General features: G+C 38.4%; 1 protein-coding gene across 4 annotated transcripts in view; it reads left to right on the forward strand.

Moving 5' to 3' along the window:
- The window catches only part of TDRD7 (tudor domain containing 7), an 84,915-nt gene extending 70,076 nt beyond the window's left edge, over window positions 1-14,839 (forward strand). For 3 of the 4 annotated variants that reach the window (XM_032240129.1, XM_032240133.1, XM_032240130.1), the window contains 4 exons: window positions 1,062-1,172; window positions 3,074-3,576; window positions 7,340-7,500; window positions 14,377-14,839. In XM_032240129.1, coding sequence (XP_032096020.1) covers window positions 1,062-1,172; window positions 3,074-3,576; window positions 7,340-7,500; window positions 14,377-14,597 — 996 coding nt within the window. In that variant the 3' untranslated portion in view covers window positions 14,598-14,839. The remainder of the gene's footprint in view (window positions 1-1,061; window positions 1,173-3,073; window positions 3,577-7,339; window positions 7,501-14,376) is intronic. The other variant, XM_032240132.1, reaches the window with a different exon arrangement.
- Window positions 14,840-19,049: the final 4,210 nt, after the last annotated feature.

Raw genomic sequence — 19,049 nt, forward strand, 5'->3', positions numbered from 1 at the left:
GTTTTGGCTCTTGGCTCTTACGGTATTTTAAAAATGTGAATTGGTTGCCAGGATTTTAAAATTAGAAAATTTCACACAAAAAATTCCTACTTGTAGCTTCTCTCTTGACAAATTGGAAAATCTGACGCTGCTACACACTCTTCTTTGTGGGGCAGTGCTCCTTGGGAGTATGGAGACTTCTGTGCTGGCCCCATCGGGCGTGCCCCACTCCCTCATTGCCTGCCCAGCAGATATTCAAGTGTGCTGCCTCTGCTCTAAATGACCTCCTCTCCACCCAGAACAGAGTGAGAGGCTTAGATCCCCTGAGGGAGAAAGGCAGGAAGAGGGGAAGGGGCTCAGAGAAGAAAAGGAATCCTGGAACTGGGTTTCCTCCCTTTCACAAAATTGCTTTTGTCTATTCGAATTTGCTGGAAGCTGAAGGAAATCCCTGAGTTCACCTTTTAGCCTCTGCTGTAGCCGCTCTACAGATGCTTATATAGTGATGGTAGGAGCTAAAAAGCACTGGGGAAAAGGAGGCTTTTAGGGACCTGTGGATTTATTTCAGTTCTTCTCACCCTCCTTAATTCTCATTACAGCCTCCTTCAAAAGGCAAGCAAATGTGCCTGGTACCCACGAGGTACTCAGGAAGTGCTGAATGAAGCAACAGGAGTCAGATTTCCTCCAAATGACAATTTTTTTTTTTTAAGTTGGGCTAGAGGGTCGACTTTGATAAAAGTTCCAACCCTGTCTTTGCAACTTTGGTATCTTATACAGTCTTTCTGAGTCCATTTCCCCGGCTGTGAAATGGGGCTGCAACATGCGGAGGTATTGTACAGTGTGAAGTATACGGAGTTCTTGGGGTTAGCCCTGGCTCATATAGAAGTAAAGACAATGGTATTTATAGAAATAGAGTTGGGAGCATAGCAGATCCTTGAAACAGGAACTGTGATTGTCATTATTAGCTGTTGTTGCTTGCTGTCTATCTCGGTAACATTTGATTTGTAGGAAAATAATATTAACATTACTCATAACTAGGTATTTTAACATGGTGTGTTCACTTTTTTATCATATTTTCTTTTCAGGCCATTAAGTGCTGTTTAGCGGATCTTCCACAATCTATTGGCATGTGGACACCAGATGCTGTGCTTTGGTTAAGAGATTCTGTTTTGAATTGCTCAGACTGTAGCATTAAGGTTAGTTATCTTATTAGGATTGATAGATTTAGAAAGGGAGCTGGCAGCCATCAGGGCTCATTTAGTTTTTGTGAAGGAATTTTATCTCACTGTAAAATGGATGCTTCCACATCTAACACATTTTTTATATTCAGGACATTGGCTACATGTGTAGCTGTAAGATATTTTATGGCTTAATTCTTATTTTATTTAAGAAGTTATCCTAAGTCTCCAGTATTATTTTTAAACCCTTCTTATACTTTTTTCCATTATTAATATACCAGAGCTGGTTCTCCACTTCTATTTTGCTTCATGATAAGGAATTAAGTCTTCAACAAAGGGACCAAATATCTCTTGATAAATGTTTCTGAAGATCATTTAAATAAATCCTTTATTTTTTTATTCATAAAGTAGAATATAAACCAATCATTTGTTTATAATTGTGGTGTTTAGCCTCTTTTTCCTAAAGTTTATTTAATCTGCTGCACTTATTTCACTACCTGTTTCTTTTTCTGTACTTTTGCATCTTTAAATCAAAAACATTGCTCATATTTCCAAGAATACAAACTTAAGAAGATAATTTTTTTCTCTGTTAACTGATGAAAATTGCATTATTGTTTTATATAAACATTTAAAATGAAATGTCCTTGAAAAATATCTTCATGAAGACCTCCAGATTATTCTAGCTAGCACTGATTTTTCTGTCTTTGTATTCCTCTGGGGTTTATTGTGTACAATTACATGTTTAATTATGTACTCTGTCATATTCTTCAGTTGTCACATAATACTGTTTTTTTCAGCTACTCTTTAAGTTCCTAAAGCCAGAATATTGGATGGTTACTCAATACAAATACTTTTTGCTAATTTTAAAAATTGTACTTCTGTATCATAAATATCAAAATGAATTTGCAGTCAGTATTTGATTAGTACTTCAGAGGATGAATTTAATAGAGTCATCTTGTTGGAAAAAAACATTTAAGTAAATTATTGTAGACGGGTTGCCTTACTGTTATCTTCCTCTCTCCAGGCCTATGTTCCTGCCTTTCATTTCTATCCCTATTTGGTAAAAGATAGATGTGGCTGGAAGTATCTTATTTTTATCATTCCTAAGATAAACCAGAGTTGCTGATGAGAATAGCCAACAGTCACCTAGCCCCTTGGGACACACAGCAATACAGTCCCAATTATTAATGTATGGTATTTCCATACAAACACCCCTCAGGCAGAAAGAATTAAGGTGGTTAGGTAGTCAGAAGCTCTCCTGGGCAAAAAGTGTAAAACTAATTTTGACCCGTTCTGTGAAGCTCGCTTCCTCTTATTCTCCCCAGGTCCCTCTCCTCCCATGTAATTGGAGATGGGGAAAGGGGAGAGGATATATACTAGGATCAGACAAAGAATTTGAAAGAGGGTTGCTTACAGATATGGTGGATGTCAGAGCTTTTTCCTTCCCTTCCCAGTCTTGAGGATACACCAGCCTTAAGCAGAATGCTCATAAATCATTTTGCCATCATTGTGATTGTTTTTTATTATTGATGCTGGGTGATGAGTACATGGGGGTTTCATCATACTTATAATATCTACTTTAAGTGTTTTGAAATGTCATTAATTTAAACTATTTTAACCATGATATATAGAATTCCTTTCTCTCAGTGATAATGACCTATAGCAAGTTACAGTTTTCTCAGAGTTTTTAAAGATTAGGGAATTTTTTATTTCCATAAGGTGCACTGTTTCCTAGACTATTTTGACTTAGAGCCCATTCATTGCCAAGCTGTGATAATTTGTCTTTCCTTAAATAAAATGGATTTTAGCAAGTTTTTTGGCAAAATACTGTGTTCTAATGATTAAGGTTACTATAACTACCTCTAAAAATTTAATGTGAACTTGTATGTCCTGTATTTTTTTTTTTGTATTTTCCAAAGGTTACAAAAGTGGATGAAACCAGAGGGATTGCACATGTTTATTTATTTACCCCTAAGAACTTCCCTGATCCTCATCGCAGTATTAATCGCCAGATTACAAATGCAGACTTGTGGAAGCATCAGAAGGATGTGTTTTTGAGTGCCATATCCAGTGGAGTTGGCTCTCCCGACAGCAAAAATGGCAACATGCCTGTGTCAGGCAACACTGGAGAGAATTTCAGAAAGAACCTCACAGATGTCATCAAAAAGTCCATGGTAGACCACACCGGCTCTTTCTCCACGGAGGAACTACCACCTCCTGTCCTCTTGTCAAAGCCAGGGGAACACATGGATGTGTACGTGCCTGTGGCCTGTCACCCAGGCTACTTCATCATCCAGCCTTGGCAGGAGATTCATAAATTGGAAGTTCTGATGGAAGAGATGATTCTGTATTACAGTGTGTCTGAAGAGCGCCACATAGTGGTGGAAAAAGACCAAGTGTATGCTGCAAAAGTGGAAAATAAGTAGGTCCTTGGACAAAGCATTTTATTCTACTCCTAAGAAAAATGTGTAAAATGATGCCAGCCTTAATCTTGTCAGGGGGACTTTGACCTGTACTAATGGGAATTTTGAATATGAAACAAACCCAGTAATTTTTGCGGTTTTCTAATATTTAAAACGATGTCATTTATAAAAAATATATTGGCCATATTCCTGTTAAAACCCAAGTATATAACTAAAATGAAAGTTTAACATTTTTTTCTATTTTTATATTAGGAAAATATTTTTATTTAGAAAATAACCAGGTTTTTTCATTTAATGACTTTTTATTTTAAAAATAAAATGTTTATTGTGGAAAATTTTTAAAATACAAAAAAGCATAAGAAGTTAAAATCAACCACCCACACATAATACTTGTTAAACTACTTATGTATTTCCTCTAGTTTTATGTGTGCATATTTATATAGTTGGTATATTATTAGTCTATATAACTTTGTACCTGCTTTTTCATCTAACATTATGCTGTGAACATTTTTCCCTGTGATAAAATTTCTTCAGGCATCCTTATAATGGCTATTTTAATGATGACATACAGAATTCCTTTCTCCCAATGAAATCATAATTTACTTACCATTTTATTTTGTTATGTAAGGTTTTTTCTCCTGTATTTTTCACTGTTATAATAGAGAACATAAATCTCTATTTCTGATTATTTGTGGGATAGATTCCTAGAAGAAAAATTACTTGTTGGAAGATGGCAAGACTCTTGCTTTATGTTGTTACCTGCATCCTGGCATCTTTCCCATCTTTCATCATGAGCAACAATGCTTATTTCACTACTCTTTGGCCTTGGGGTTGTGAGAACATACTTTCTCTTACATTTCTTTAGCACTTCAATCTTTTTTCTAATATTTTCACTCTTGAGTCCACAGCCCCCTCCCCAAAGCCCTTCAGGATATGCTGGTTTCATCCAAGTGAAGCCCAGACACCCCATTCTCCACTCAGGCCATGAAGCCTTGGGAAATGACACAATGCCCTGTCCTATTCCTTTGCCAGCTTGCCCAGGAGAAAGGAACAAACTTATTTGTTGATGCTGAACTCAAAGAACAGTCACGGCCCCCCAACACACACACCCCAAAACTCAGTTTGAAAGGTCAAACTGCTTATTTTCTTATATGAAATATTTTCTTTCTTAAGACAGCAAGCATAGGCATATATAAAATTTTGTCATTTTCATGGGAGAAAAAGCCTAATTTTTAACTCTCAAAAGTGAAGAGTATAATAGCTCTCATTCTGAAAAAACATACAACTTGTATGCCATAAGCTTTTCATCTTTAAAAAAAATGTTTACCGACATATTTGTAACTGCAAGCATAAATGAGTCTAATTTAGTTTGCATAGGTTGCCTCAATCAGAACTCTTTGTAAGATAATTCAATCACAATTGAAAACCAAACTAATGTGATCATTTTCTGGGGGGGCAGATTAATGATGATTAAAGATGAGGAGATCTTCCTTGGAGGAAAGGGGTTGGGTAGGAAGGAGAACACATAAACTGAAGACCTACAATATTAGCCCTCACACTCCCCATTCTGCCCTCCATGGCTTTGAACCATGGGACTCTTGGACTTTAGTTAATTTGTCCTTGATAATCAAGGGATGTTTTGTATATAAAAACAGATAATCTGATTTTTTTTAATTTCATGAACTGAATCAATATAAAATGTTTAGAGCTTCTGTCTTTCTTAAGACTCAGGACTATATACTAAACCTTGTTCCCAACTAAGACAAATTAAGACTTAGGAATTTTAGATACATATTTTTATTACAGTGGTTTCCAAATCTATCTCGGCATAGGAATAACTTGGAAAACGTATTAAAAATGCAGATTCTTCTTCCTTTCCCCAGGCATTCTGAATCACGCACTCTGCAGATGGAGCTCCAGAATCTGTTTTTAACAAATTACAGGTGATGCCAGTACTGAAATTTAGTTATCTAGTCAAAACTGAAGCCTTTACTTAAGCTATTAGTTTTGAAAGTTGAAAACTAAATAGAAATACAACACATCAGTTTTCGACTGTCTCTTCACTAGTCTATACCACCTATTTGTAGACTAAAAACACAGACCACCACCAATTTGCCCTGTACAATTTTAAGATGATGCTATTGGTGGAAACCAAGTGTATCTCGTTTTGTACGTACACAGATTAGCAACCTATACTGAAAATATTTCTACATGTGAAAATTTCTCTTCGGTTTGGTCTGAAGTTCTTATTATAGTAGCTTGTCTTCATTTCAATAATAATGATGATAACTATCCTTTGCCGAGTGCCTATTATTAGCCAAGTAATGTCCTAGGCACTGTCCATATATTATTTCTGTAAGTGAATTTACATTAAATATTAAACAGGTGACACAACTGGAAAATGGCCCAGATGGGATTCCAATTCAGGTCTATTTGGCCCCCAACGCTCATGTACATATTATGTATCCTTTCTGTGTCCCAGTTGTCTGTGGGACTCATGGAGTATTGCTTGCTGCACTTTGAGCCTGTCTGAAGGTTCCTGGAGTTCCCTCAGAAGCCCCCAGTCAGTGTTGAAAGCTGACCTTTTTGTTTTGGGGTTTCTCTGTAGTTCATCCTATAGCAGCTGCATAGGTTTCCTATACTAGGTGTTTATGGGCTGGAGAATCGGTCCATTCCCACCAGCCCCAGTCCAGCAGTGTGTTGCAGTACAGGGCCTGCTGTTCTAGTGGGCTTCTGGCTTCTGGCTGGTAAGCCTGTTCCAGAGAATGACTGACCGTGCCACCTGAACTAGAGTCCAATTTACACCATTCAGCAGCAGAGACCACCTCCATAGACACTTTCTTTTAGCTGTTATGAACAATTTTCCTTTCCTTCATGTAGTAATACTTCTTAATCATGTATTTGAGACTATATGACTTTAAAATGATCTTTCGTATATTAACCTTGAAGTCCAGGCTTTTCTCATTTTAATGATGTTGATGTAGGTTCGGTGGGGATAAGTAGATTCATGTGGATTTGCTTCTGGTGCCTTGAGCTCCAGATCTGAAGCCATACTCCACTTCCCTCATATTCTTCCGCCTTTTCCAGGTTCTTTATTTTAGGTGGTGGGTTGAATATTCTGTTTTGTTCTTTTTTTAATGTCTTTGTCATAATTAAAATTGCAGACTTTTTCTCCAAAACTTATTTGATCTGCCCCCAGCCTGCCTTCCTAGTCTGACTTCTCTTCCATTCTTCCATGCATTCCACTCTCTTACTGGAAGGTTTGCTCTGCTCCAAAACACCACGCCCTCTCCAGTCCTCTGTGCTTTTCTTCTCAAGCATTTCTTCAGCCCCAGCTGGTCCTGCTTGCCTCTCTCTCTTTCCGTCTTTCAAACATCCACCATATCCAGACATGTGACCATCTTCTGTCCACTCTCTTTCAGTGAAGGGATCCCCTGGCTTTGTCCTGATCATCTTCCATGGTGTTTGTTTCATTCTACTTAATGATGGTTGGCAATTTATGTGTCTGTTTCCTTCACTAACTCCATGAGGCCCATAAAAGTCTCTTGAATGAGCAAATTCTATCAAATAAGACAGGGGCAAAGCAGAGAAAAGTAACCTTTGGAAAAAGAAGCAGGAAATGTGTTTAAAACTTTTTATGACAATACAATTTTTTCGTAACCATGATTTGCATTAATTTTTCTTTTTATCATAACATACTTCTTGCCCTTAAAGGAGATATTGATGTATTTTCTCTTCCTTTTTAATCTAATGTACATCTAGGTGGCACAGGGTGCTTTTAAAAGGAATCCTGACCAATGGACTGGTATCTGTGTATGAGCTGGATTATGGCAAACACGAATTAGTCAACATAAGAAAAGTACAGCCCCTAGTGGACATGTTCCGAAAGCTGCCCTTCCAAGCCGTCACAGCTCAACTTGCAGGTAATTTCTGTGGAATCTGAACTCATGCTGCAACAATGCAATATTGTCATTTTGTCCTGGGTACTTAGCAAGTACTGAATCATTGGCCTCTTGAGTTTGGGTATGTTGGATTTTTGCTTTTTTGCGCTAACAATATTGTAACTGTAATGGAAATAATTTTAATGATCTATTACACTCATGCTCCATCATATCTGCTGTTTCTATTTTCCTTACTCCTTCTGTCTCTGGTTTCAAGCATATTTCTAAAGCTGTAATCTTAGTACAGGCATAATACTGCATTCTGCTTTTCTTCATCTAGTATTGTTTTCTAATGACTTTCTGGGTGGTTTTATGGTTTTCCTACCTATTTTTTAATGGATGCAAAATATTCCGTTTAATCAATACTTTCCTATTGTTGAACATTTTTATTGTAATATCAAGAAAAACCCTGTATCTTTATACTAGCTAAAACAAACCAAAAAAAATGGAAACAACTTATTATAATAACCAATAGGAGGATCATACTTTATTATTACTGCATAAATTATAATACATCTACATAATAGAGTATTACACAATCTTAAAATATTCCTGGGTCATGGAATATATGACCATCTTCATGACCAAGTGAGTTTCCAGTTTGCAACACAACTAACAGCATACAAGTGAGCAATTTCACCACATTCACATAAGCCTCTCATCATTACAATGTAAGAAGCCAATTTAATAGGTGTACAACGATACTGCTTTATAATGTTGTCTAATGAGACTTCCTTTTTATCTTTTGTGAAAACAGTACAACTGTTGGTGGCTCCCCTGTGAACCCCTACCATTATGTAGCATTAGCAGAGGGTTTTGAGGACAAAAGAACTGAAGCGTGACTCCCTGATCCCTTTGCTGCTGCGCACAGTCCTTAGCACCTTGCCCATATGTGGAACACTGTGACAGAAATTGACCAGCTTTTATTGAAAGGCTATATATTGTCTTATTTTGAAATATTTGCCAGCTTCTCTGTATCTTCCTACTAGAATTCAAAGGAAATTCCCATGGTAATTGGAGATAAAGGAAAAATAACACTTTTATGTAGCATGGCCATCAGTTAGTCTGCTTTAGACTCAAGCCTTCTTCTTCAGATTTAATGTTTTGGGTTGTTTTTTTTTTTTTTTTTTTTCATTTTCACTTTCTAATGTTCAGGTTTTGCTAACAACACGTTTTGTTAAATGTGACAGATATACTCCCCAGAGAAGGCTTCTCTGTGAAGAATGAGTGCGTGGTACCATCATCTCCATACCAGCATTGTGGCTAAGAGTTAGTTGTACTTGTGGTATGCTAGGCGCTCTACCAGTCACTTTAGATCTATCTTCCTGTTTAATATATGCATTCAGTGCTACAAATTTTCCTCTAAGTACAGCTTTTACTTCATCCCACAGACTTTGATGTACTATATTTTCATTTAGCTCAAAATACTTTTTCTCTTGAAATGTATCCTTTGACCCATGTGTTATTTAGAGTTATGCTTAATCTCTATGTATTTGGGGATTTTCCAGCTATCTTTCTGTTACTGATTTCTGATTTAATTCCATTGTAGTCTGAGAGAAAACATTGTATTATTTTTAAATTGTTAATGTCTGTTTTACTCCCAAAATGTGGCCTGTCTTGGTGAATGTTCTATGTGAGCTCAAGAAGAGTGTATAATCTGTGGTTTTTGGGAAATAGTTTGTAGATATCAATTACATCCAGTTGATTTATGGTGCTGTTGAGTTCAGCTATGTCCTTATTTTTATGCCTTCTGGATCCATCCATTTCTGATAAAGGGGTGTTAAAATCTCTACCTATGAGAGTGGATTCTTTCATTTCTCCTTGCAGATTTATCAGTTTTGCCTCATGTATTTTGATGCTCTTTGATGCTCTTTTGTTAGGTGCATGTACATTAGGATTGGTATATCTTCTAGGAGAATTGACCCCTCTACCATTATGTAATTCCCCTCTCTATCCCTGATGAACTTTCCTTGCACTGAAGTCGGCTCTGTCTGAAATGAATACACCTAACTCCTGCTTTCTTTCAATTAGTGTTAGCATGGTATATCTTTCTCTGTCTGTTTACTTTTGTTTCTATGTGTCTTTATATTTAAAGTGGTCTTATAGATAACATATAGTTGGGTCTTATTTTTTTATTTACTCTGACAATCTCTGCCTTTTAATTGGTATATTTAGACTGTTGACATTTAAAGTGATTATTAATATAGTAGGATTAATATCTACCATATTTGTTACTGTTTTCTATTTGTTTTCCCTGTTCTTTGCTCAGATTTTTGTCTTTCACACTTTTTTTTGCTTTTTGTGATTTTAATTGAACATTTTAAACAATGCCACTCTCTCTCCTTTCTTAGGATATCAATTACACCTCTATTTTTTCCTTTTCTTAGCGAGTGCCCTAGAGTTTGCTACATACATAATCCAAGTCCACTTTCATGTGACATTACACTGTTTCACAGACAGTGCACGTACAGTATAATAACAAAATAATTTTAATTCCTTCCTCCAGGCTCCTGTTCATTGCAGTCATTTACTTCACTCATATATAAGTGCACGTGTGCACGCGCATGCGTGCGCGCGCACACACACACACACACACAAGTATACAGAAATACATTGTTGCTATTATTTTTAACAAACCCTAATAGATGAATTAAGAAAAAGGAATATAAAAGTTTTATTTTACCTTCACTTATTCATTCACTGATTTTCTTTATGTTGATCTGAATTTCTAACCTATATTATTTTCCTTCTCTGAAGAACTTCTTTAATATTTCTTCCAAGGTAGGTCTGCGGGCAACAAATTCCCCCTATTTTTGTTTGTCTGAGAGTCTGTATTTCTCGTTCACTTTTGAAGGATAACTTCATAAGGTACAGAACTCTAGCTTGTGGGTTTTTTTTTTTTTTTTTTTGTCAACACTCTCTTCTTGCTGCATGATTTCTGAGAAGTCAGTTGCTTCTCTGAGAAGTCAGAACAAAGATTCTTATCTTTGTCCTATGGATAAGGTGATTTTTTTCCTCTGGCCTCTTTCAAGATTTTTGTTTATATTCGATTTTCTAAAGTTTGAATATGATATGCCTAGATTTATTTGGGGGGCCATTTATCTTGCTTGGTGTTCTCTGAGCTTCCTGGATCTGTGGTTGGGTGTGTGACATTAATTTGGAGAAATTCTCAGTCATTATTGTTTCGAAGATTTCTGTTCCTTTCTCTCCTTCTGGAATTCTCATTATGCATTTGTTACACCTTTTATAGTTGTCCCACAGATCTTGGATATTTTGTTTTGTTCTTTTTTTCAGTCTTTTTCTCTTTGCTTTTCAGTTTTGAAAGTTTGTGTTGTCATGTCCTTGAGTTCAGAGATCTTCCCTCAGCCATGTCCAGTCTACCACTAAGCCCAAGACATTCTTATTTTCTTTTATAGTGTTTCTGACCTCTAGCATTTCTTTTTTATTGTTTTTTAGAATTCTGTCTTTCTGCTTCCATTATCCATCTGCTCTTACATTTTGTCTGATTTTCCATTAACACTGGTACCATATTAATCATAGTTGTTTTAAATTTCTGGTCTGATATTTCCAGCATTCCTGCCGATTCTGACTCTGATTCTGATGCTTGCTCAGTCTCTTCAAACTGTTTTTTCCCTTTCTTATCATTTGTAGTTCTTTGTTGAAAGGTGGGCATGATGCACTGGGTAGAAGGAACTCTGGGTAAATAAAGCTTTGTAATGTAGCAGCAGCAATGTGTGTCAGGGTGTCGGGGGTGTTCTATAGTCCTATGGATTAGGTCTCAGTCTTTTTTTTTTTTTTTTTTTTTTTTTTTTCTGGGAAGTGTGGAGGGATCAGTCTCAGTCTTTTGTTGAGCCTGTGCCCCTGGACTGGGAACTTCACCAGTGCTCCTTAGGGGTTTTCCCCTCAGCTTAGGTGGAGCAGGATGGCTACAGGGGAGTGGAGATGGGTATTTCCTTTCCCCCAGGATTGTTAAGCTCTATAAAATCCCAGCAGGTCAGGCTCTAGTAAAATAGTTTCTTCCAAGGACAGGGCTTGTTAAGAAGAACAGAAAGCTCTGAATTTCAAGATGTTCCTTTTCTCCTCCCCCATCTGGAACCATGAGGAGATTTTTCCCAAATATTTACTATGAGTTCCAGGTAGTGCTTCTGGAGGTAAAACTCTCAAAAGTATGGGAGTCAAGGCCCTATGACTGGGTTCCCCTGGAGTTTTTAACTCTCAGACTTACTCATATGTACCCCCAGCAATTTGTCAATTACAGTTTAGGTTTCCCTCCTCTGGCTTCCAGGCCACTGCTCATTGGCTTCTGCTCCAGTACACTTTGACTCTCCATATCTACCTGTCTGTCTCTCTGGTTTTAGGGACAGTGAATTGCCCTGTGACCTCCCTTCTCTGATGGACCTAGGAATAGCTGTTGATTTTCTGTTTGTTCAGCTTTTTGTTTCTTGTTAGGAGACAGTAGCAACTTCTAAGCTCTTTACTTGCCAGATTGGTAGGCAGAAGTTCTACCAGATGCTTTATTTCATTGAATTCTCCCCATGCTAGGAGGTTTAGGTACTGTTACTGTAACTATTATACACGTCAGGGAACAGCAGCTTAGTGAAGTTAAATACCTTGTCCAACATTCCACAGCCTTAAATTCAGCACTCTGCCTCTTCAGTGGGTGCCTTTCTTCACTGTATACTTCCTTCTTAATGAAAAGTGTGATTGTTTAAGTCAAAAGGCTGAGATTCAAGTCATTTAACTTCTAAACCTACCCCATGATTATTTATAAAATTACCAGTAAATCACTGACTGCTTATGTGACCGAACTAGTACATGGATCAGATGAAAAAGTGAATATGAAATTGCCTCGTGATCTAAAACACATAGTGCAAATGCATGAAAGTGTCCTTGTATACTTATATCTGAAACAGCATTGCTGTTGAGTCCCATCATGTCCTCAGTTCCTCTTCTAGGCTCACCTCTGCCAAGCCTTCTTTCTTCCTACTGACTCGCTCCTAAGTCACAAAATCTTCTTGGGCATCACATTATCCACTTTGAAGGGAGGGCCCCCATTTTATAATTAATCGAAGACATGTACTGGAACTATATGTGGTGGAGAGTACGTGTCTCTTGGGCCAACATAGGCATCCACTAGAGAGAAGCGACATAGACTAGAACTTTCATGGAAGTCACCAGTTACAACATGGCCATTGGAGTCATCACTTTGGTAGACTTGGTTCACATCTAGCCAAGCCCTTTGAAATATTTAGGAATATCTCTAGATGCAAAGGAACTCTGTGGAATCTAAGATGAACCCATGGAGATGCCCTGAGTGTTTAAATTTAGATGCTTCAAGGATTCTCCAGGGACCGTACCCACTCACAGATGGGATCACTGGATGCTCACTCTCTCTAGGTTCCCATTGAGCTGTTGCTTCAATACATCTGGGCTTGACATGGGCATTCTTTGCATCAGTGTGCCATGGCTATACATAAAATTTTCTGGATCCTAGAAGAAAGGGAGCCATACAGTGGAATCATTTTTTACCTTACCAATGAAGCTTTCTAGAAGGGTTATCGTTTTTCTTCTTAAATAACATGGCTCAAAGATTGTCAGGGCTGCTGCAGATAAAATGAAATTTCTAGACTTCTCTTGTGGGAAATTAATAATCAGAGAATTTAGCCATTTGCTAAGTAAATAGCAGATCTTCCAAAATTATGTCTGAAACTTCCATACCTTCATTTCTTTGGGGCATAATTTATAGTTTATGCAATCCAGTATATATGGACTTAATTTTAATAGTATTTCTTGAAAAATATATACTTTTTTTTTGAGACAGGAAAAACTTTGTCACCCAGACTGGAGTGCAGTGACACAATCATGGCTGACTGCAACCCTGACATCCTGGGCTAAAAGATCCTCCTCCCTTAGCCTCCTGAATAGCTGGGACTATAGGCATATGCCATCATACCCGGCTAATTTTTGTATTTTTTTGTAGAAACAGGGATTCACTATGTTGTCCAGGCTGGTCTCGAACTCCTGAGCTCAAGATATCTACCTGCCTTGGCCTCCCAAAGTGCTGGGATTACAGGTGTGAGCCACTGTGCCCAGCCAATATATACTTTCTTGTCCCAATTTTGTTTTAAAATCTAATTTAGAATTCTCTAACTTGATTTCTCATGATCTGATCCAACAAGTTTCTTTTATCATAGTTGAAGCCTGAGAGATCAGCTGATTCACCCGAGACCACACCACCCAGTAGAGGAAGAGCTGGGAATAGTAACTGAGGCTCTTGACTTTCGATTCAGTGCTTTTTCCATGATGCTGTGTGTAATTAAAAAAAAAAAAAACTATACCTTAAATGGATCATACAATAATTATTTTTTCTTTTTTTATGATACTTGGCCCATCAGAAACAAAATTTTTAATGAGAGAAATGTCATTTAATATGATTGATCATTCTTTTTTCTTTTTTTATGATACTTGGTCCATCAGAAACAAAAATTTTATTGAGAAAACTGTCATTTAATATGATTGATATTGATATTTCAACTATCTGTTATTAGTTTAAATATGCATATACTTTATGTATGGGTATTATATAGTGGTCATTACCTCATTTTATAATACAATATTAAGTCTCAAATGAAACTTGTTTTTTAGGTAAAGGTTTACAGAAGTGACTCCATTCAGAGTAGAAAAACCATAAGCTGGAGTGTTTTAAGATTGTTCAGTAACTGTTTTCCAGTTGAGGCAAGTCTAATCTGGGATGCTTAAGCTACTTCAGAATTGGCTAAATAGTTTTCCATCATAACGGATCAGAGAAAAGCTCCTTTGACTCCTCACTGCTCCCTCTTCTTCCTGTCCTCCTCCCAGGAGTCAAGTGCAACCAGTGGTCTGAGGAGGCCTCAATGGTGTTTCGAACTCACGTGGAGAAGAAACCTCTGGTGGCACTGGTACAGACAGTCATTGAAAACGCTAACCCTTGGGACCGGAAAGTCGTGGTCTATTTAGTGGACACATCGTTGCCAGACACTGATATCTGGATTCATGATTTTATGTCAGAGTATCTGATAGAGCTTTCAAAAGTTAATTAATGACTGCTTCTGAAACCTTGACAACTAATTCCAATTTTTTAGCAATAACAAATTGTAGTAGCTTAAAAAAAGTCTTATCTCGGCTACATGGCTCTGACTGCTGTGGGGGATTGAAAAGAAGATGCTTATGTTTGATGGAAGATATTTAACAAGTTTTTGTTTTAACAGAGTTGACTTTTCAAAGAAAATTGTACTTGAATTATCACTATAATATTAGAATAAAAATGTTTATCAATATAAAAGCTGACTACCTTGTAATTTCTAGGCTTCATGATCTTAAGATGAAAGCTTCCTTTTCATGTTGTCTTCCTTGCAGCCTTGGGTTCTTCTCCAGTTAAGCTGAGAATGTTATGACTTAACTCTACCCTGATGTAGTAGTGTATCTCAAAAGCAAGTGATCATCAAAGCATGTGAGGACTTACCCTGAGTCTTAACACATCAGCATTTCCAGAGGAGCAGTCCAGGCACACCAACGTGGCCCTTAACCCAAATCTTGAGTGGCTTCTCTTCTCATTGCCCACAGAGTCCAGCTAAGACCCAGGCCTTCTGCAGTCCTCCTACCCAACCTCCTTGTCTACCACTCCCTGCTACACTGGACCTTTATTTGGTCACTGAACCCCTGCTTATTCCATTCTCTCAACCTGCGTCTCATTCTCCTCCCATCATTTTTGTTTGTCAGTGTCCTGCCTGACCTCCTGGGCCAACCATGAAGCTTTCTCTGGTGCCCCTTTCTACTCTATCGTTCTTTGATCATGCCTCTCTTGGCGCCCATATGTCACTATACTTTATAGTATATGACTAGTCTGTGCACCCATCACTCCAGCTAGATCGTGGTACCCCTGAAAGAGGGATGGATCTTAGTCATCTCTGGTGATATACTGGTAAATGTTTGACAGCTGTTTCTGTTGGGTGGGGAGCTGAGCCTTGATTTGTGGTGTCTGAAAATTATCATATTGTAAATAGTGCCACCATTCTTGATTTCCAGCTAATATGACATGACTGTGGAGTTAGGAAGAGAACTGTGTGACAGACTCTCCAGCACACCACTGTCTGAGCATCCACAACCATCAGAATGGGTCTTACGCACATTAGGCACTCCTTTTGTGCTTGCTAATTGGTAGACAGATAGATTGGAAGACAGACAGGTTATAAGTTTTAGGAGTGGTCCAAAGATGAGGTAGGGAGGCCCTGGACTAAGAGTGTTGAAGAAAAAGTGTTGCAGACTTGGTAAAGTTTTTAATTAAAATTATAAGCTTAGATACAGATAGGGAAGAGTGAAGCCAAGTTTTAAGGTCTGAGAGCCTAGGACCTTACTCAGATGAAGTGGGAAGCTTAAAAATTTGATTTTAAACATAGTGAATTTGAGCTAATAGACTTCCACGTAAAGATAGGCAGAATCTTGGAAATGTGGAATAAACTTCAGGGCAAAAACCAGGCTGGAAGTAAAAATTCTCAAAGACATTTGTTTGTTTTTATTTGAGAAAAAACGAGAAGAGAAAGAGGAAGGTAAAGACCAGATGTTTGAAGTTTTTCATTTTAAACATGCCAGTATTATCTCTAGCTTTTTAAAACTCAGTATTTACAACTAGTGATACAAAATTCAGGAATACCAAATGCCAGTGATTAATCATTTGTGATGAAATAAAAATATCTCAACACAGAAATGTTTAAGTGAAATAAACTGATAAAAATGTTTTTAATAATGGTTTCATTCCCTACCAAAAAAAAAAAAATGCAAAAGTCCTCAAATTGTCTACAAGGAAAAGGTAGTTTCTATTTCACTGACTTTAGAAATGTTTCCATTACTTTTTAAAATAAAGCAATAAATTGTTGATGTAACCACAAAATTAGTGCTAAGGCAGTGTGACACAAACAAATGAAATGTGAACCCTACCTCATGCCATATTCAAAAGTCACTTCCAGGTGGACTGAAAACCTAAACATTGGCCAGGCATGGTGGCTCATGCCTGTAACCTCAGGACTTTGAGGCAGGGTAGGAGCGGGGGTGGAATCACTTGAGGCCAGGAGTTTGAGACCAGCCTGGGCAACATGGCAAAACCCTGTCTCTACCAAAAAAAGGTTAGCCAGATGTGGTGGTGCACACCTGTAGTCCTATCTCTTCAGGAAGCTGAGGTGGTAGGATCACCTGAGCCTGGGAGGCAGAGGTTGCAGTGAGTCAAGATTGCCTACTACACTCTAGCCTGAATGATAGAGTCAGACCCTGTCTCAGGGAAAAAAAAAAAAAAAAAAGAGAGAGGGGGGGAGGGAGGGAAAGTAAACGTGAGGCTGGGCACAGTGGCTCACGCCTGTAATACCAGCACATTGGGAGGCTGAGGCAGGAGGATTGCTTGAGACCAGCCTGGGCAACATACCCTATCGCTACAAAAAAATGTTTTTAAATAGCTGGGCATGGTGGCTCATGCCTGTAATGCCAGCACTTTGAGAGGCTGAGGCTAAGGGGATGGCTTGAGCCCAGGAGGTTGAGGCTGCAGTGAGCTGTGATCACACCACTTTACTCCAGCAAAAAAGAACCTAAACATGAAAGGCTAAGGTGGAAAGATAACACAGGAAGATAACTTTATAGCCCAGGAACAGGAAAGAGTTCTTAAACAGGACACAGATTACTGTGAATAAAGGGAAAGATTGATAGACTGTATTAAAACTAAGAACACCTGCTTATCAAAATGTTAATAAGGTGAAAAGGCAAGAGTGGAAGAATATAACTGAGGATACACACACACACCATATAACCTATTCAATACATGAGACTATCCAGAAGAAAAATGGACAATAAATTCAAACAATTCACAAAACAAATCAAACTGGCCCATAAATCTGAAGTGATGTTCAACCCATCAGGATATAGGGAAATGCAAGTTCCAACCGCAGTAAGATACCATTACTCACGTACCAGAATGTCTAAAGTGTTTCCATTTTTGTTAATTCCAAGTGTTGCTGAAGATGTAAAACTACACCGGACAATGGTACTATGACTTTGGAAGAGTTCAGCCTTATTGCTGCTAAAGTTGAGGTTACGCTTTCTCTATTACCCAGCACTTCCAACAGCAGGTGTGCACGTGGACAGGAGGATCCTGGGCAAGAAATGTTCACAGCAGCAGCACTATTTGTAATAGCAAAAACCTGGAAACAACCTAAATGCACATTAATAATCAAATGGATTTAAAAAAAAAACAACTGTGGTATATTCATACAATGGAAAATTACAGCTGCATGAAACCACAGATTAACAACAGATTTGAACAAATGAAGACAAACTACAGAGGGGAGAAAAAAAGGAGATCACCTAAGGGTCAAGAAAGTGATCATCTTTAGAGGGGAGTTGGGACCCAGGAGGGACAGGTAGGCTTCTGGGCTGTTGGCAATGTTCTCTGAGTGATGTTTTCACAGGTGTTCAGACTATAAATAAAGTCATGAAGCTGCACATTTATTTTGTTTACACATACAACATAACTTATGTTGTATGTTCTTATGTGTTTGATTCACAACAAAAATGTTTTAAAATAATCCGAAATATTAAATCATTGCTTATTTATGGCATATACCCCTTGAAAATGGCATATACCCCTTGAAAAGAGAGTTCTCTTATAATTGTGAGGACTTTAGAGGAATACATTTTCTTGAGAAACAAAATTTGGGTAATGAGTGTTTCTCATTAATAACCTATACATTAGGATTAAGAGCTGATTTTATTAATGTCTATCCGACCAAAAGCTTTCCCATAATAATCCAAAATAAGACGTTTTCCTATTTCTATATAAATTCCTTTGCATGAGCCATTTGTTTATTAAAACACTTAAATTGGGTTTGGGTTAAACCACTTAAAGTGGTTTGTTCTGGGGGGAAAAAAAGCCCTTTAGGAACGTGGGTCTTTTTGTTGTGGTCATTCAAAATTAGTGTTTTATACCCTCCACCCGCTCTCAGTGTAGAGAGAATGCATTCGATTGCGTATTGAAACCACGTGTGGACAAAACGATCGCGGTTAAAGCTGCGGCTCAGAGCCCACCTGGCCTCGTTGCTGGGAGACACACGGAGCGGCGCTTCAATCAGAGGGGAAGGTACAGCAGCTGCTTAGCTGGCTTTGTTTCATCCATCACTTTTACGAACTTCGGATTCTCAAAATCTTAAATTCTAGACTCCACAGGAATGCAAATCTGCCCACCTTTTCCCACGTAACTCCACTGTCGCTCAAACTCTTCCTAGTACCAACGGGGAAGCGGAGACCCAAGCTGGGACCGACCGCGCTCTCTCTGCAGCAGCCCGATTTCCCAGCGCTACCGGCCCGGGGCCGCGTCCCCACGGGGAGGTGCACTGCGCCCGGCGCCCCCGAGTGGAGGGGGAAGGAAGGAGGGAGCCCGCCGCGGGCGGGGCGGGGCGCGGTGACAGCGTGAGCCGGGCCCGCCCCTGGCTCCCACCCCCGGAGCCCACAGCGCC

This window comes from Sapajus apella, unplaced genomic scaffold (genome assembly GCF_009761245.1).
Source record: "Sapajus apella isolate SASKATOON/1434 unplaced genomic scaffold, GSC_monkey_1.0 scaffold46, whole genome shotgun sequence".
Classification (NCBI taxonomy): Eukaryota; Metazoa; Chordata; class Mammalia; order Primates; family Cebidae; genus Sapajus; species Sapajus apella.